A 20012-nucleotide genomic window follows, 5' to 3' on the forward strand; every position below is an offset into this window, starting at 1 on the left:
CAAGGAATCGATTTAGCAAACTGTAAATAAATGCATTGTATAAACAAACCGCGAGCTATTTTCTTTGAAGTCACGTTTACAATTTGACTCGAAGCCTTGCGTTGGTACCCTTTGTTTGGAAACATTTTGTTTGGTAACTAAACTTTCTGGTAATTAGTCGCAAGGGAAAAGTTGAGCCATAAATTAATTTATTAAGTGGTAGCTTTGCGTACGCCCGTCTAGATAGGTACCACCCACTGATTCAGCATAAACAGCCTGTTAAACAGCATTTAGAATTGAAGTGACCTGGTTTTTAGGAGTGAGGCAGTGTACACAGGAACAGGGGACACAACCTTATTTTAAAGTTTGTGTCGTTTTGGTGATATTAGGAATGGTTAACGGCAGCAATATCTATTGAACATGGTGACCAATTACCACTAGGTGGCTCATTTGCCAGGCTGCAATATATAATATAATTATTTTATATGTGATACTTTCATAAAAAGTGTTTATATGCTACAGTAGAATAAATGTTTTTGAATTATTGATTTTTGTCCAGCGCCATTAGTTGCCCTATTACAAGGAAATGAAGTCCAGTATTTGGGCAAATTTCTGGGCGAAGCTCAAGACATTTGGTCTGGATCATAATGACTTTCCCACCATGATGGAAAATGTTGCTCTTCTTTTGAGAATTATGACTATTAATATCTACAAAAATTCTGTTGAACGTAAGTAGAGTATTACTATAATAAATGATTTGAGTACTAGTCCCTATTCCAACCAGAACTATTTTTATTAATGGTCGAGATTTCTAACTAATCTAATAGTTTATGAAAACATTATGTTTGCGAAAATATGGTTCAAAGTTCATATTTAAAGTGTATTGTATTATAAAGATATATATATTAATCAAGAACTTTTTGTAGTTCATAATAAAGCAGAGCTAAACGCAAGTAGTAGCAAAACGCATGGAATATGGAAATCTATGTCTCGTTCACGCCTACTTATTCGATTAGAATAGGTTATACGTTATTTATTGAGGAGTGTTCGATGTTTCGGGGTATGCAGACAAGATTGCGCGCACATTCAACTTATTGCACTCTCTTAAACATTTTTTTACCATCAAGTGCAATATGAGGAATTTGTTTGGTGCCTTTTTATTTAGCGTTTAAATTAATGAATACCCCAATACTTCTATCCGACTATCTTTAAAAAAATCTTCCTTGCAGGTATTCATTTGTTCTTCTACATAATAACATTAATCGCGGGCGTAAGTTACTTCTATACTTACATTGTCTCCATGTTCTGGATGGTGTTCTTCCGCTACGGTCGATCGGATATACAAGCGACAGCTATAGCTATTGCCTTTAGCACCTGCAGCGTCACTTGTATCACGAAGTTCGTTTTCATGATATTGTATGCGTAAGTAAAAGGTTGTTATTTCTAACGATAGAGACCAATGACTTTCGGGAAGTAAATTACATTTATTTATTCGAAAGTGCATTCAAAATTATAAAATTGTTATTTATTTAATTTTTTCGTTCGGTGTAATAACTTTAAACGGGTAAAATAAAGATTTTATCCGTAGATATTTTTTAAGCAATAAGAGATTATTAATAATGAGTTTCATGTATAAAGAAAAAAAATGAATGTATTGTAATTCGGAAAAATAAGGATATCATGTTTTTAATAGGATAAATCCGAAAAAAATCATAGAAATTATTATCTGGATGTCAAGGGCTTACACGAGTTATATTGTATAAATACATACTTATTTTATATTTTAGTCCAAATTGTAACTTATTGTCGTATTAAAACAATATAATGCATTCAATAAAAACTCTAATTGAATCTATACAAATATTTGCACAGCAAAGAATTGAGGAACACTGTCCATAAATTTTTAAAATGCGATTCTCAAGTCATACCCAACACAAGATTTGCTAAGAATCTGCGTAAGGAGCTTCGAGTTGTCAAGAAACGGGCGGCAGCTATTTGGGTATTTCTCGTCTCTGATGGTGGCATTTTCATGGTAATACCATTTATCGTTCCTGGAAGGCACTTTACCGTCGAAGTCTACCTACTTTATGGTAAGTAAATAACTATATTGCTACTTTATAAACAAAACTAGTAAATATGATAGATTTATTTTCGATATTTAAAATTAAATTACTACAAAATTTTTATTAATTATATTCTATAATACATTTAAAATGTCTAATTTCTCAGGTTTAGAACCCATGCTGGAGACACCCAATTACGAAATAGCAATTTGCATCACGACTTTAAGTGTTGGGTTTGCCGTTTACATAATGGTCAGTGTGGCGGTATACGTCATAGTTATCGTTGGATACAATGAAGCACAATTAAATGCTCTCAGCGAAGAACTAAATAACGTATGGGATGATAGTAAAAACTTCTACAATCACGTTAAGCATAGAGTAACCGATAAAGTACACGCTGTATACATCCAAAAGCAAATAATGAATGAATTCATAAGAATCCGTCTGAGAGATATCATAAAGTTTCACATTGCAAATATTAATCTTCTACACGAATTGGATGAAGAGTTTGGACCCACACTAGCAGTTGAATACAGTATTATGGCAATTTCTATGATAGCTGGACTACTTGGTGGATTAGAAAATACGTATCTTCAACTGCCATATGCAATTGTCCAAATATTTATGGACTGTCTGGCTGGACAGCGATTGATGGATGCTTGTGATAATTTTGAGAAATCCGTTTATTCTTGTCAATGGGAAAACTTCAACGTAAGCAATCAGAGAACTATACGCTTGATGTTGATGATGTCACAGAAAACTCTGATGCTATCAGCCGGTGGAGTCGCTAAGTTGAATTTTAATTGCTTGATGATTATATTTAAGTCGACTTATTCGACATATACGACATTAAAATCAACGGTGAAGTAATATTGTTATAATACAACTTTATTGTTTGTTATACTCAATGTAAAATAATAAACTTATTATGCCAAGTTTCCGGCATTCTTTAGGGTTCAACTATTCGTACTTACGGTAAAGTCTCGCTGACGTTCATAAATGACGGGGCTCTTTATAGATATCGATGATAGGCAAAATGTATGTATCATAAAAGAGGCAGTGCTCGTTGATTGTATGCGAGATATAATTTTATTAAACCACTCTTGACATCGTCCGAATGAAATATGAATTTTATTTACTTCCCGATCGCAGCGCTGGCAGCGCCACTGGGTCCAATCTAAACCAACCCAAGTACTTCATTTCACTTAGTGGTATAGGTATGTGCAAGCCAGTCTGGGTAGATACCTCCCAGTTATCGGATATTCTGCCACCAATGATCAGAATTGTAGTGTGAGTGAGCTAGTTTAACTACAGGCGCAAGGCACAGAACATCTTAGTCCCCAAGGTTGATGGTGCATTGGCGATGTTAGGAGTGGTTAATATTTCTTACAGCGCCAGTGACTATGGGCTGTTGTGACCACTTACCATCAAGTGAAACTGCTCTTCAAAAATGGTCCAACCGCTTAGGATTTCAGTTACATATATATATAAAGATGGATATCTTATATGTACTTTTATCTATAACAAGCAATAACTCTAGAGCTTCTGTCTGGTTCTTTTAATCTTTTAAATGACTTATGTGTTTGACAAAGGCTAATTAAATAAATATATGACCTAATTAAAAAAAATGATTAACATAGAAATGTAACGTATGTAAATTTAAACGAATGTCGAAATATTTTTATAATATATAATTATAAATATGAACAAACAATCTTCTCTTTTTATGACATTAGACAGATAATGGTAGAATGGTCATCAGCGAATGTTCATAAGAAATCGATTACGTAAACTGTAAATAAAATTAATGGTTGTATACAAACAAATTCTCATTGTATGTGAAATTACGTCATACAGTCGCAATTTGTCACCTTTATGAAAAAACGTATAAGTTTTGGTCATTTGGTCTCAGGAATATTTGGATGTTCATTTGGTCTTGAATTAAATATAAAAAAAAATACTTCATAATATCAAACTGAAAATATTGATTTGGATTTTAAAAATCTATACTTATAATTTTCTTAATAATAATTAAATAACGTCACGGAAATCACGGCGAAGATTAAAGTATTTTGTCTGGAATATGAAGACTTTTCTAGCATGATAGAAAATGTTGCTATTCTGCCGAAGATTATGACTAATAATACCTACAAAACTTCTGTGAAATTGGTATTGAGGGCAATCGTGTATGGTGGAAAGTTAAATTGAGGTCTAGGTTTGACCGCGCTCGCTCACACACACTCGCTGGATAGTCATAGCATTAGCAGCCCGTAAATGTCCCACTGCTGGGATAAAGGCCTCCTCTCCCTTTGAGGAGAAGGGAGAAGGTTTGGAGCATATTCCATCACGCTGCTCCAATGCGGGTTGGCGGAATACACATGTGGCAGAATTTCGTTGAAATTAGACACATGCAGGTTTCCTCACGATGTTTTCCTTCACCGCCGAGCACGAGATGAATTATAAACACAAATTAAGCACATGAGATTTCAGTGGTGCCTGCCTGGATTTGAACCCGAAATCATCGGTTAAGATGCACGCGTTCGAACCACTGGGCCATCTCGGCTCTGGATAGTCATAAGGGCATACAAATTATTCGTATATTCGGACCAGGTCTACAGATACATAATAGGGTTTGTAGCAAATCCGGTTTGTATTAAAAACGGCGAGGAAAAACGATTTGTGGGTGGTAAGGTGGTTGGATAACCATATGTCACAAATCAAGACCTTTCGTCGTTCCATGGTGGATAAGCCAAGGTAAGAAAAATAATATCCTGTAAAAAACTGATAAAGCTTACATTTGGCGATCTGACCTGAAAACCTCCGGTGTTGATGGTCATTTATTCAAACACATTGCAGAACCATAAAATATCATTCTAGGTGATAAATACAATGACGTTTTCATTTAAGGTGATTTCTCTATCTCCATAAGATATGGATAATGCGTACTACGAGTTTACAGAATAATTTCCCTTATATGTGAAGATACATATATTTTTTGTTAATAGCATAATCTGAAATGGTTCTAAAGTGAATAATAAAATCATTTCAGTGAGCGTTTTATTATTTACATGTAAAGGAAACCAAATTAAATGCTAGTATTAATTAAACAAAGGTGAGTGCGATTTATAACTAAAGGAATGTTGCCTTAAATGTGATTAAAGAAATCTTTAGATGCTGTTTTAACCAACAGATGATTGCAGCGTCGTGTAAAATGAGTACGTGGATTTTATTACAGACATTAGACACACGAAGTCTAACGTGGTTAGTCCTCCAGCAGTGAGCTTTAGCGGTTTCTGTGCATTTTGCAGTATCAGCAGAATTGTCTTCATATTTGATTTATTAAAATTCTCCCATTTGCAATCATAAACAGCTCTTTCGAAAACAAAACTCGCATCAATCAACCTTTGGCCTATAAAACAGTCGACATAAATTTGAATCAACGTGTATGGTAGTTCCATAAAAGTGTTCTCAATACGTCCTAGTAATTCTGCAACTATACCAATAATTATAAGCCCAAATTCCACTGCCATGGTAATTCTAAATAGTGTTTCGAATTCATTCAGAAGATTGATATTTGATATATGAAAAGGTATAATTTGTTTTAAGCGATTTGCAATATGCTCATTTATAATTTTCAATTTTAACTCCTCTTCTTGTGTCGTTGAGTTATATGCGATTGATCTTTTTGAATTATTGTAATATTTTTCAGCATCATCCCAAAGGTTAAGCATTTCGTCGCTAAGAGCAAGCATTTGAGCTTCAATATATCCGATTATAATTAGAATAAATGCAGTGACACAGGCTAAGGTGTAAGTGCCCACGATAATCGTTATCGTCTCCGAAATTAATGCTATTTCGTAGTTAGGAGATTCAAACATTGGTTCCAAGCCTGTTGATAGAAATTTTAATAAAAAAATATTTTACATTAATACTAGAAACTTTTAAGCTATCTGGAAACCGACTATCTTGGTATGGGCATGTTATGCAGAGGAATGAGGACTATGTTGTGAGAAAGGTTTTGAGAATGGATGTGGTAGGGGACGACCCAAGAAACGATGGATGGATTGTGTGAAAGACAATATGGTTAGAAAGAATGTTACTTGTGAGATGAAGTCCGACAGAGAAGTATGAAAGATTAAGACATGCTGCGCCGACCCCGAGTAAAATTGGGATAAGGGAGGATGAGGATGATGACTAGAAACTCTTAAGGCGACAATATGTGTTAAGTCTCACCATAAACAACATACAAGTCCTCTGCAAAATGTCTCCCTGGTAATAGAATAGGTTGTAGAGAGTATGATATGCCCATCACTATTAAGAAAACCGATACTGCCATTGTTCTTTTTTTAATTTTAATAAGTTTCTTTTGTAAGTTATCGTAGAATCGAGTTCCTTTTTCCACTTGCTTGTCACATTCCAGATATCTTTGTACTATGTCTTGTACTGTTTTCCTAGAACAGTAATATATGATAATAATATTCTGGTAATAAATAATTTAATGTATGTGGCAAATCTGTTTGTTTTATTTGATCAATTTCCTAAAATTTATTTTAAAATCTATTCTAGAAAGAACGACTAATAGGCAACTTGGTTTAAGTAGTTACCGTCGCATCATACGGTACAAAAGAGAAAAGATCTTATGAAGTATCATTTCGAATACTGGCGATGCAACCACAATATCTTTGATGTTTTGTCCCTTTAGTGTAATAAAGAGTTTATTTATTAGGGACTCGAATCTGGTAAATAAAAGTATATATTAAAAGTTATCACTTGTAAATGATCATGAATATCAACTTAGTGGCGCAAGTCTCGCTATTAGTTCCAAGTGAGAAGACCACAGCTGCCGCTGTGAAGTCGCCCGTCTGCCTGCAGCGGACGAACACGAACCAGAACATGGAGATAATATATATGTAGATATAGCATACCGCAGCTATGGTCACGATTACGTAGTTCACGAATGGTATACCTTGAACAAAAATATTTTAGGTTGAAAGGAATTGGAAAAGTCAAATTCATACACATGAAAGATTTTATTACGATGTTTTCTTTTATCAGATAACAATTTATTTAAGTGTTTTCGAAGACCTTAATCGAGTTAATGTCGTCAATGAATTTTTTTTAACAAATTATTTTATCTGTATAAGCTGGTTTAATATTGATTTGGTAGTTTTACCGTTTATGTTTAATATTCAATGTTTATTTTATAAAAGAGATCACGCTTTAAGCAAAATGATCACTTTTTTTATGAGCTTTTTGTTTCTCATACTTGAGTATTGGAAGCTTAGTGCATCATAAAAATTTAAATTTTCATCATATTTTAAAAGTATTCGGTATAATATTTATAATATACTTACGATATAATTGGTGTTTGGTGATTATAATGAAGTGTGACTTACGTTTTTTATAGTGCCTATCGATGTTGATGGTTATGAAGCGTAAGAAAAATGCGACATTGGAGAACAACGTCGGCAAGTCGCAATGCTTCAGTCCAAATTTACCGAGGGAGAGCTTCATCATTCATTAAGTCCTTTATCTTTAAATGAATTAAGAAATATTCATGATTAATTGATAAATATTTAACAAGCTCTAACATTGATGTCTTTAACATGTTTTTTTTGCTACGGTGTGATTTCTATATAATGTTTTAATACGAAAATCGGGTATTTATGCTAATACTAATTCCACAATTTTACATTTGGTTTTATTTCATATATAATTGTTATTCGAGATGAGCAAAATTTTTTAATAGTATTTATTTTTTAGTAGTAATAAATATTTATCTAATGGATTTGTTGCTCATTTGACTAACATTCGGTAGCTCAGTTTTTACCTTAGAAGAATTTGAAGCCTAATGCTCACATAACTCAAAAAAATTGACGTTTTTTAAGTCCCTTTTAACACCTTATCTCCTGGTGTCGTTCAATATGGCAAAAGATACTAGCCATCGAAACTTGTTATATTTTGGACGCTTAAATGTCACTAACCGTTTTATTGAAAGGTCTTGAAACTTAACTAACATATACCTATATATTAATAAGAAGGATTTTTTTTTCAAATAATCTATTAATATATTTTTAAAGCTGACATGAGATGATATTAAATATTATGTAGAATTGAAATTGAATGGAGAAAAAGTGGCTGATATAATTAAAACGTTTTAATAATATTTATATTATCTTTGGTTTTTAAATATCGAACTAAATAAAAAAAAAGGTTCCTATAATACCACTAAAATGAATAGTAAATACCGTTGCACAACAAACATCTTCAGTTGGTGATGTCTCAAAAGGTTGGATTTTAAATGACAATAAATTCGTTTGTTACTGGCTAGATTGGCGTCACTTTGACGTTTATATTTAATCAATTCTTATTTAATTACTTTATCCATTGTCACTTATTTTAATAACGAGAAAATTAATTCAGGTGATATTATATTATATTGAAAATTGGAAATCGGTCAGTTTATATCGACAGAAGTAGTATTTACTGTTTATAAGGCATTTTCTTAATTTCGTTAAATTTAGAGATATTAATGTATCTGTTTTTCTTTTCATCCATTAAGATACTTCATTCATATTAATAACTAGTTTTCAAGCGGGACGGTATTTCGTCTATGCCCATCTTTGGGAATAAAGCTTGCTGCAAATTTGGTTAAGTAAGTTTGTCGTTAAAGCGTGACAGACAGACAAATAAACAGTTACTTTCTTCTAATGTATGACTGTTATTTTTTAAATATTTATGAAAACAAAGCAGGTGGAGTTTGTTAGTATAGTTCTAATAGGCAATAAAATTACATGACACCTTTAATAATGTAACGAACTATGTATGTATGCAGAAAAGATAATTAATTGTCTATGGCCACCGCCATGTTTGTTTGTTAAGTAATGTCTTTATTAAATTCAACTAACGTTTGACCGTGGTTTTAGTCACATGATATATTTTTTAGATTTTTGTAAATATACAAAAAATAAAAATAATGTCATGCTTTTTTAAATTACAATACATCCACGGGCGCACAGTTGCTCGTGACTCTTTGGTTTCAGTTAGGTGGCAATTTTTGGTTTATAATTTTTCTTATTTACTGAACATCAGCAGATCTTCGCTGGAGTTAGAGCTTATGTTTTACTTTATAGTAACAGCATATATTCACTATAAGTTAAGTAGTTTTTGACGTCAACGACAAAAAAAGCCTATAGCTTCAGGATGAAAGACATTATTAATATTTTAAGTAGTGTATAGGTCGTAATAGGTTTTATCAAACTTAACTACTTTATGGGCCAAATTTGAATTAAAAAAGCTTAGTGTGCTCAAGAAGGCAAGACGGTACTTCACGTCGGCCCATCGCCTAAAACTATACAAGGCGCAAATTCGGCCTCACATGGAGTATTGTTCTCACGTCTGTGCGGGTGCTCCTCAGTACCAGATTCTTCCATTTGACCGTATTCAAAGCAGAGCGTCTTGAATTATCGACGATCCAACCCTAACCGATCTGCTTGATCCTTTGGCTTTGCGTAGAGATGTTGGATCACGCTGTATCTTCTACCGCATTTTTCACGGGGAATGTTCCGAGGAATTGTTTGAATTAATCTAGGCTGCTGAATTTCACCTTTGGATATTGCGTCAAAATTCCAAGTTTCACCCGCAGCACCTAAATGTTCAATAATCCACAACAGTGCAATTTCTAAGGCATTTTCTGTCTCATACACTCAAACTATGGAACCAGTTTTCGCCGGCGGTTTTTCTTAACCGAAACGACTTGGGAAACTTACACATTTCTTAAAGGCCGGCAATGCACCTGCAAGCTCCCCGGTGTTCCAGATGTCCATGGGCGATGGTAGTCAATTTCCATCAGGTGAGCCTCATGCTCGTTTGCCTATACCACAGAAAAAGAAATACCGTTGGTGCAAAACGGGATTTCTCTTTTACTTTGTGCGTCAATATGTTTTTATAATAGAAGAGAACTTAAGATTAACCCTTGAGGTACGCCCGCAGTATAAGAACCTTTGTGTTGTAAGAACCTGTATGTTTATGTTACCCCTTTATAGAAAATAGTTATTTATTGACACGAAGCAATTAAATCGAATACGATTTCTTCTATTCATCGTATAATATATTATTTTAAGTAAATAAATGCTTACGTCATAGTACGGCGGCATTTTGTGTGTCAAATTTCATTTAGATCTGCTTAGGCGGCTTTACATAGATTGAGTAACAAGTATACATACATTCATACCATGCATGCTAATTATCACATTTATAATATTAGTAGGATAAGATTTAAGTAGAACTATTATAAAAAAGGAATATTAACGTAAATTATAGTTTTTTTATTTATTTAATAGTACTTATTGTTGGTCATTTTTCATCGGACAGCTTTCTGATGACCTGATAAAAAATTGCATTCAAATTAAGTCTTCACCAATTTACGGACTTTAACGACTACGTACTATAAGAAAGGTATCATTAATCTTGTTCGTAAAATAAATGACTGACTCAAAATATAAATTTACCAACCGATATATACACACCAAAGAATATATCTTATTATTAATTATTATTGTTTTAAAAACAATTTATTTTATTTTCAGTAGGACAACCAACAGTAGATAAAATATCACATCAAAATAAAAAAAATATATTTTAAAATTATCTTGCCAAATGTTCTACAATATAATTATCTAATATGTATTGAAAATATTAAATAAACATAATCAATGATTAGAGATAAGAATTATATATATTTTTTTTAACTATTATATATTAAATAATAATTAATAAAAACAATAAGATATATCATAAAATTACTATATAATATGTTTAAAAATTACTAAAACGAAAATCACCGTGACATCAAAATTTGGCGTTTCATGAGTTAACTTTAAAGATTACCACAACATAAACTGCAAACCCAATTTTTGCAAGTAATGCAATGAATGATATAAAAAGTACCTTGAACTACAGTTTTTGATGATTTCCAGGTGCTCCTAACGGTTTTATAGCCATCGCTCTCTAATGGCATTACATTTGCCCGTATTCTAGATATTTTAAGAGTCTCTAAATCTACATTTCGTTTTAAGCCTGTCATTAGATGTACTAGGTTCTTTAATATTGTATTCAGGACTACAGAGCAAAATATAATTTTGTGGTATGAAAGTAGATAAAGCTTCTAGGTCATTGGTAACATCAAACATTGATCCGTAATATTAAATGTTGTTGTCTTATAAATATATATTCTAATCAGAAAAACAGTCTACTTTCAGATATATGAATAAATTAACAAATCGTATGACTCTTTTTTAAATAAGTCTGGAAATTAAGCCCTGTTAAGTGCCTTACTTTAGATTGTTTCTAGCAATCTATTTTGTAAATACTTAATAATACAATTTTTAATACATAGTACAGAAAAGTAGAGGAAGGGTTGAAACTGTTCCACAGGACGGTCATCGAAATAAAACTCCAAAAGGACTACTTATATTTCTTCGTTTCAAGTTTTTATGCAATATGTGACACTGAAACCAAAGAATTATTCCTATTGTTTTAATTTATGTAACTAGAACTTCAATGCTGATTTTAACATCGTGTATATAAAATACGTCGAATTTATTATATTCATTAGTAAATTGAAATTTAATTTCGTGACTCCACCGGCTGCTAGCATCAGAGTTTTCAGTACTATCTTCAACATCCAACAAACATTTCTCTGATTGCTTGAGTTGATTTTTTCCCATTTACAAGATTACACGGATATCTGAAACTGATTGTACGTGTGTGTGGGTTTATCAGTCGCTGTCCAGACAGGCAGTTCATAAATATTTGAATAATCGTTTACGGTTATTTTAGTAACGTAATCAACATACATAATATTGCATTAACATGAAAATATCTCACTGTATTTTGCTGATTTATTGAATATTTTTAATAAAAAATTGAGATATGTGAAGATTTTATTAGTTAAGCACAAAATCTATACATCTATAAATCTATAATGATAATTAGTTCTCCAGAATCAGTGCTAAATAAAATATTTATAGAATTAAATATGAGATCAATTAAGGGAGAATGATACACTGTTTGTCCATCGTTATGTTTTTAAAGTGAGATTTTATATAAAGTTGTTACAACCGAAACGAACAGGATTCGAACTCTTAGCAAATTTTTAAAACTATCCCATCAAATCAAATTCAAAATAAAAATACTTGACACTTACTTTTCTTGGTGGAAAGGCTTTGTGAAAACCCGTCTGGGTAGGTACCACCCATTCATCAGATATTCTGTCGCCAAGCAGCCATACTTGGTTTTGTTGTGTTCCGGTTTTAAGAGTGAGTGTGCCAGTGTAACTACAGGCACAAGGGACATAACGCTAATAAGGTTGGTGGCGCATTAGCGAAGTAGGGGATGGTTATATATCTTACAGCGCCTATGTCTATGGGCGGTGGTGACCACTTAACATTAGGCGCCTGTTACAATACTAATACACATTAAAATATTGGTTTAACAGGGGGCCGTTCGATAACAGACCAAAATTTTAAAGTTGAAAGGAAAGTATGTTGAAGCGGATGCTCTTGCGAACTCTCTCTGATCGTTTCGGACTTGCCAACCAAACCAAAAGAAAAAAACAAGAGTTTGTATTTGTGTGTCAGTGCATATTTGTGCACTGTAAATAAGTACTGAACGGTTGCCACTCTCCTTAAACATAGCCTTGTTAGTGGTAAAGTACGTTATTATATTATGTTATATAGCTGATAGAAAGGCGTGCAGCTAATACTTGTTGACTTCCAGACTATATTCTAGGATATATTATATATATATCTAACTGTATTTGGCTAACATCAATTTGTATTTTAAATGTTAAAAAAAGAACTACTCTGTTTCTTGGCGGTTCTTCTCGGTAGAATCTACATTCCTAATCGGTAGTAGATTCATTTAATATAGTTTAAAATCAAAAGTACTTGTAAAAGCCTACTTGAATAAAGTATATTTTGATTTTGGTTTTTATGTCATGACAATAAAATAAACTGATGAGTTTACTTTCATGACATATTTGAAACTTATTGGTTTTCAAATTATGACAAAAAATAATTTTTATTCAAATAGATAACTAATGGTTTTGTTGTTATAATTTTCTATTTATATTGTTAATGATCCATTAAACACATGTAACACAAAATTTTATTTAATATTTAATTGTGCAGTTACATTTTATTGCAAAAATCCAACTTTACACTGTTCTTCCTAATTTACGATCAATTTATTGGCTAAAATAGGTATGCGACGAATTACGACGACGACGACGACGAATTACGACGATCACTTTGGTTTTTTTCTTCTTCATCGCTTTGACGTGAGTCCATTTCGTCGCTTGTTTTTGCAATTTAAACGTAAATTTTTGTAATATCAACATTTTCCATTCCATAACCTTTCTCCTGCTATCTGATTGCGTGCTGTTTTTGTAATGCTAGATATTGGTTTTAATAATTATATTAGCTGTGATATGTTTTTTTATGTTTATTTGTCATTTAATACTTTTCCATATTTGAGATTGCATTCAGTCAACAGTCGATTTCAGTGTCGTATAAAATGAGAATGTGGATTTGACTACAGACATAAGACAGACGAAGTCTAGCGTGGTTAATCCTCCAGCAGTGAGCTTTAGCGGTTTCTGTGCATTTTGCAGTATAAACAAAACAATTTTCATATTTGAATTATCGAAATTCTCCCATTTGCAACTGTATACAGCATTCTCGAAAACGTTACTGGCGTTGATCATTTTTTGACCTATTAAACAACTGACAAACAGTTGAATAAACGTGTAAGGCAGTTCCATAAAAGTATTTTCTACACGCCCCAGTAGTACCGCAACTATACCAATAATTATAAGTCCAAATTCGACGGCCATGGTGACTCGGAATAGACTCTCGAAGTCATTTAAAAGATTTATATTGGTTGTATGAAAAGTTATAATTTGTTTTAGGTGATCCGCTACGTGTTCATTAATAATTTTTGTTCTCAAATAATCTTTTTGTGTCTTGGAAACCATCAATATTGATTGGTTAGTATTATTATAATGTTTTTCAGCATCATCCCAAACGTTCAGCATTTCTCCACTGAGAGCAATCATTTGAGCTTCGATATATCCGATTACTATGATAATAAATGCGCTAACATCTGCTAAGGTATAATTACACACCAAGACTATTAATAACTCTGAGGTCAGTACTATTTCGTAGTTAGGAGTTTCAATCATAGGTTCCAGTCCTGTTAAAAATGTTGCCATTTATAAATTTATTTCTATATAAGTATAAAATGATAAAATTAGAGATTGTGTAAATGTTATGATCAATTGATTGAATTGTTATGAACTTTACAAGTGGAAGCTTTAACCAAACCTAGCCCCAGATAGATTTGTTCAAAGGCAACGACCGAATACTTTGACTTGGACGGTTATATTTGCTCGAAGCTATTCCGCCTAACCGAAATGGTTTTGCATAAAGACGACGATCCATCAGTTATTCAACCGCCAAATATCAATTCTTTGAATCTGGTCAGCTTGAATGCCAGCTATATATTCAGTGGCGATTGTATGATATAGTATCCAATTGTCTACAAAACTGGATACACTTTGTTTATATTACTATTGATTATCATTAGCACATAATGGAGTAAAGAAAAATTAACATTTCCATCTAAATTCACACATGTGTCTATCTGAAAAAAAAGTACATATTGTTCAATGTCTTACCATAAATAACAAACAAATCCTCTGGAAAATGTCTTCCCGGTAAAAGTAAAGGTAGCGCAGCGTACGCTATGGCAAGTGTTACGAAGAAGGACCATGTTAACATGACTCTTTTTTTAATCTTAAGTAGACTCTTTTGTAGATTATCATATAAACGACTTCCTGGTATAACTTTCTTGTCGCATTCCAGATATCTTTGTACAATGTCTTGCACGCTTTTGCTAAAATAATAAAATATTATGTATCGATGCATAAAATAATCAAGTTTATATATCAGGACAAATGCCGAAACGCCTCAGTTAAAATTCAAAGAAAGTTATGTGTTATATAATGAGTAGTTTATTTATTGTAACATAGAAAAATTAAATGATTTGTTAGCAAAAGCAACAAGCTTTGGATGAAAAGATGGAATGAATATTTTAAATAGAAATATTAATGTGCATTGATTCAATTATTTTTAAATTTAAATTTCGAAAACATATTACGTTATATTATTGTTACATGACTGTCTGATAAGGATAGGGCCTCCAAAAATTAGAAAATTTGTGTGATCTAATTAATGGATGGCCTTTGAGACGCATAAATGCCATCGGCATTTAGTACAATAACTATTCGTATGGTGTCTGAACCAACCGATCACCAAAAGTAAGAGCTAATGTGTCTCCTAATTTAGTCAAGGAATGGTACCACATTTAGAATATTTTGTGGTCTCGTCGTTTGTGCATAATTTTAATTTAATTGAGGTTGAATTGCGATTCGTCGAATTCCGCTTCTATGCCGATCCAAGTTCGACCAAACTGAAACTAGATCGCTGAGTTATTAAAGTAGAATAATTTTATACTATTAGTATTACTTGTAAATTGTCATGAATATAAACTTTGTGATACAAGTTTCGCTGACAGTTCCGAGCGAGAAGACCACAGCTGCCGCAGTGAAGTCGCCCGTCTGTCTGCAGCGGATGAATACGAACCAGAACATGGAGAAAATGTATATGTAGACAAAGCAGACCGCAGTTATAGTCACGACTACGTAGCTCACGAATGATACACCTTGAACAGTAATATTTTAGATTGAAAGGTTGTTGTTGTTGTTGGGAGAAAGTTGTTCTTAAGGTACTAAATTATTTTAGAATTGTTTTATCTCAAAACATCATTCTTTATCTGTTACAAAAATGTATGAGAAACATATAAGGCTGCAAGTCATATAATGTTTTCTTTTGTATTAGTAACAACAGAAAAGGCTTCAATGTCAGTTCAAATCACAAAATCAGCGGTTAACCCAAACTTTCTGGATCTTTTTTTGATTCTATTTTTGAGAACGAATGGCAGAAATTTGAATGTTTTTACGTTATAATCCGTATTTAAAACTGTGCCTTTTGTTTGATTAACATCGCATCTTAATATAAAGAGTTTGTAATGGGAACTGTATTGAGACTGTATTAAATATACTATATGTCACAGTAAAAACCCGTATTTAGTTAGAACGCATTTTTACTAGTTGAAACTGTTTTTGGAAAATCTAGAATATATTTTTATGGGGTTATGATGAATTAAATATTATTTGGAATAAATTAGTATACCTGCAAAACAATTTATCTAGCATCTCATATTTGCTTCCAATCGAATACCCTATTCAGCCTTTTGAAACACTACTCCAATAATATTATCAATATCTATCTGAGCTCTGTCAACACGACAAATTGATAAAATTATACTATCAACGATTTTTTAGTAGAATAAAGGAAAAATCTGTAGCTGTTTTTATTTGTGAGACAACAGCTTTTGTATCAATTCATAAAATAGACAAATCATGAATTATATAGATAATTTCGTCTAAATATAAACTTATTTCTAATTCTTCGTAGATTCTCAATTGTCAAAATCTTTGGCATTCCGCGGTTTACAGTAGAGTGAACTGCCAGAAATCGTCACATAAAGAAAAAGTATTATGGCGACCTTTTGCCCTTTTCCCCTTTTTCACTTTCTCAGTCGATTATTTTATTAATTTTTAATGAAAGTTTGTTATTTTATTATTTTCAAACGTTGTCAATGAATTTTATTGTTTGTGTTATTTAAGACATGATTATATATCGAAAGCATCTTTGTTCCAATCGATCGTCCCAAGATACTTCTAGTTTTTTTTTTCTAGGTGCTCTTTAAATCCCCTCATGACATATCCTTTGTCGTAAGATTGAATGATTTTATTTTTTCATTTATTGTCAATTTGAAATACCACTCTGTAAAATTGCCCGGTTATCACGCTTGTTTTATCAAAGTCTAAACTAGTTTAAATTTGTTAAATGTATTTTAAGGATTTTAAAACCCTTAATTAATTAATTGTGACATATACATATGACATATACATTATTTTATCTTCTTGTAGCAACGGTTTTTTGGAAGACATTATGTTACCTACTACTACCAGTTATTACGATTATTATTATTTTTTCTTTAAGGTTTTTGTATTGAGTGTTTAAAACATGGTTGGACATGATTGAAAAATAAATCACTTACGTTTATTGCCGTTCTTATGGATGTTGATGGTTACGAGGCGTAAGAAAAATGCGACGTTGGAGAACATTGTCGGTAGATCGCAATGCTTCAGTCCGAATTCGCCGAGAGAGAGCTTCATCTTTCTTAACTTCTATACTTCAGTTGGGTTTAGAAATATTCTTCGTTAATTTAAATTAGCTAGCGAAATATATTTTGACAAATATTCTTCGTTTGGTCGTGACGTGGTATCGTCTTAAAGGGTTGTGTCTGAAATGACACAACGTGTAAGTTGCTCCAATTGCGTCACGTCAACCATAATCGATGTTTAATAATTTCTTGTTAAATTGCTTCGTCCAATCATATGAATGTTATATTAAACATTTAAAAATAATTCATATAAACATAGCGGCGTCGAAGCGATTTTTAACGGATAAAGCCAGTGAGGAATTTTCATAATTGTATGGTTTTTTCTCTTCTTATATATTATGTACGTATCGAGAGCCTTGAATGGTAAATTACACTTTATTATCACTTTTATGTTTATAATAATTGCAAAAACTTGTCTATAGTTTGATGACTTATAAGCCTTTTTTATCCCGCTCTAACATGACTTATTTTATAATTATCAGTAAGAAAACCTTTCAAATATTGTTAGTATATTTCTAATTGGAATAAATAGTGACGGTAATTAATATAAAGAGCTTATAGTTTAGATCAAAATTATACAAAACGAGCTATTAAATACTGTGCACAATTTAACATGATATAATGTGTCTTGGATAGAAAAAGTAAGATTATAAGGGATGTTAATTATTACGAAGTTCAATCACATATTTTCAAACAGTCCTCTCAATCGGACGGAGCGATTGCGACTGATTTAAAAAAAAAAAACAGATATGAAAAGATATGATGTATGTTTGAATAAGCAATGATATACGACAGAAAAGAATGTAGCGGAAATAAAATGTAGGAATCACTGAAAAGAATTACGATGTTACTGTTTAAAGCTTTTTTTTTGGAATAAATATAAATCGAAGGGGATTCATAAGAAAAAAAGTCAACCTAGATGTTTTTTTTAGCTCAATGACGTTAGAGCGTTTTGTAATATGGTAATTTCTTGATAATTTTCCATAATGAACATTTCATTATTTTATGTTACAGATAAATGTCAATCCTTGAAATTATAATGTTAATAGCAACATTTTTTTTAAACTATGAACAAGTTTGGTCTTGAAAGTCAAGGCAAATATTAGCAATTTAGTTCTATAACTAATATAATAAATGCGAAAGTAACTCTGTCTGTCTGTTACGTTTTCGGTTAAATTAGTAAACCGAATTTGATATGAAGCAAGCTTGAATTCCAAGGTTTCTTTCTTATACATAAAACCTCCGGCCACGGGTGGAATCTAGTATTATATAAGCTAGCCGACTTATATTAGAGTCGACGTTTTTAAATTATATAGTAGTAGTTTATACTGTGACTCCGTTTTCTAAGAGAGAATGAAATTATTATTTATAAGTTAATAGACACGACAGTCTTATGAACTAAACAGAACGCTTTTCAAATAAACGAATAGGGAAATACTGGTCCAATGTACTGTTTGAAAGTGTGGCCATGTTGGTTTTCTAGTGACGTCATAAATAAAGTCTAATATTTGAACGTGATTTAATTTGAAAACTAACAACTAATATTATGATCGACTGATAATAAAATCATTCGTCTTGTCACAGTCCTGTCACTGATATTGTAGAAGTGAGTAAGTGAGTCAGTTTATAATACTGTCTAATATAATGTAAAAGTTTGTTTGTTACGTTTTCACGTAATAAGTACTCGAGTGATTAACATGAAATTTTGGGTACAATTTCTCAGTATAGAAAATGGATTAGGGTAATTACTGCACTGCGTTTAAATTCTGAGGAAACCACAGTCGGAAACTTGTTTTGAATTTCGACCACGCTGGTAGAGTACCAACTTAGCAGTAAATAGGACGCATTGGTGATGTAAGGAATGGTTAACTTTACGAAGAGCGTCCATGTCTATGGACGTTGGTGACCTTGGTGATTCTTATGTGTGAAATATCTTCCATTAAACCTCAATTAATAAGATTCCTTGTGTGAACTTGGTATGTACAAGGATAAAATTATATATAGCATCTGTCGCTTTGTCACGACAAAAATAATATAATGTCGTCCGAATCGATTTCGAACACCGCCGTCAATTTCAAGGGTGACCAGTCAACTGGTCAGAAAATTTGTATAGTGCATAAGTGTGTGATTAAACACAGTGCACTCTCTGATCCCTTACACTTATAGTCCGATGGGACAACGGCAAATCCGATTCGACCGGAAAGAGTTCCGGTGCAGGACCAACTGTTTTAGGAGCTTTCCTTACACTAGGCTGCTGCTAAGATTTTTTTCTGAAAAACCCAATAATTTTTAACCCGACCCGACCTGGGGTTTGAATCTAGAATCTCGTGATCTGTAGCCTTATATCTAGTCACTAGATCAACGAAGCAGATAAGTTTATCCTTAGACACTACTCTGTGAACATGGCTTAAAAAATTTAAAGCCATGTATATATAGCCATAAAAATAACTGTATAATACGGTAGTGTACTTAAACGTAGCCGTCGTCGTGTGCTAAAAAATAAAATTAAAGATAAGATCTTATCTTTCTTTTGAGCGTGTACGAGAAATAAGAAATGCAGAGAGAAAAAAACGTAGAGCTGACGACAAATTACAC

At 32.3% G+C, this 20012-nt stretch overlaps 3 protein-coding genes across 3 annotated transcripts; 1 reads left to right on the forward strand and 2 right to left on the reverse strand.

Annotated features, from left to right (window-relative positions):
- The first annotated feature begins 565 nt into the window (after positions 1-565).
- Positions 566-2912, forward strand: LOC125070096. Its single transcript, XM_047679796.1, has 4 exons — positions 566-707; positions 1209-1377; positions 1852-2069; positions 2209-2912. Exons 1-4 carry the CDS (start codon positions 566-568, stop codon positions 2910-2912), a joined length of 1233 nt encoding a protein of 410 aa, XP_047535752.1.
- A 2309-nt stretch (positions 2913-5221) lies between these two features.
- LOC125070097 (odorant receptor Or2-like) lies at positions 5222-7559 on the reverse strand. Its single transcript, XM_047679797.1, has 4 exons — positions 7439-7559; positions 6813-7008; positions 6276-6493; positions 5222-5931 (listed from the first exon to the last, which is right to left on the reverse strand). The coding sequence occupies exons 1-4, from the start codon at positions 7557-7559 to the stop codon at positions 5222-5224; spliced, it is 1245 nt and encodes a 414-aa protein (XP_047535753.1).
- Positions 7560-13587: 6028 nt separating this feature from the next.
- LOC125070098 lies at positions 13588-17409 on the reverse strand. The gene is made up of 4 exons (XM_047679798.1): positions 17292-17409; positions 15632-15827; positions 14782-14999; positions 13588-14297 (listed from the first exon to the last, which is right to left on the reverse strand). Exons 1-4 carry the CDS (start codon positions 17407-17409, stop codon positions 13588-13590), a joined length of 1242 nt encoding a protein of 413 aa, XP_047535754.1.
- Positions 17410-20012: the final 2603 nt, after the last annotated feature.

Source organism: Vanessa atalanta, chromosome 16 (genome assembly GCF_905147765.1).
Source record: "Vanessa atalanta chromosome 16, ilVanAtal1.2, whole genome shotgun sequence".
NCBI lineage: Eukaryota > Metazoa > Arthropoda > Insecta > Lepidoptera > Nymphalidae > Vanessa > Vanessa atalanta.

Coding starts and splice junctions, on each gene's coding strand:
- LOC125070096 (XM_047679796.1), top strand. CDS start 566: ATGAAGTCCAGTATTTGGGCAAATTTCTGGGCGAAGCTCAAGACATTT. Junction 1,378..1,851: donor AGCGTCACTTGTATCACGAA/GTTCGTTTTCAT, acceptor ATATTTGCACAG/CAAAGAATTGAGGAACACTG. Junction 2,070..2,208: donor CGAAGTCTACCTACTTTATG/GTAAGTAAATAA, acceptor CTAATTTCTCAG/GTTTAGAACCCATGCTGGAG.
- LOC125070097 (XM_047679797.1), bottom strand. CDS start 7,559: ATGATGAAGCTCTCCCTCGGTAAATTTGGACTGAAGCATTGCGACTTG. Junction 6,494..6,812: donor ATATTCATGATCATTTACAA/GTGATAACTTTT, acceptor TTACTGTTCTAG/GAAAACAGTACAAGACATAG. Junction 5,932..6,275: donor GGACTTGTATGTTGTTTATG/GTGAGACTTAAC, acceptor TTCTATCAACAG/GCTTGGAACCAATGTTTGAA.
- LOC125070098 (XM_047679798.1), bottom strand. CDS start 17,409: ATGAAGCTCTCTCTCGGCGAATTCGGACTGAAGCATTGCGATCTACCG. Junction 15,000..15,631: donor ATATTCATGACAATTTACAA/GTAATACTAATA, acceptor TTATTATTTTAG/CAAAAGCGTGCAAGACATTG. Junction 14,298..14,781: donor GGATTTGTTTGTTATTTATG/GTAAGACATTGA, acceptor CATTTTTAACAG/GACTGGAACCTATGATTGAA.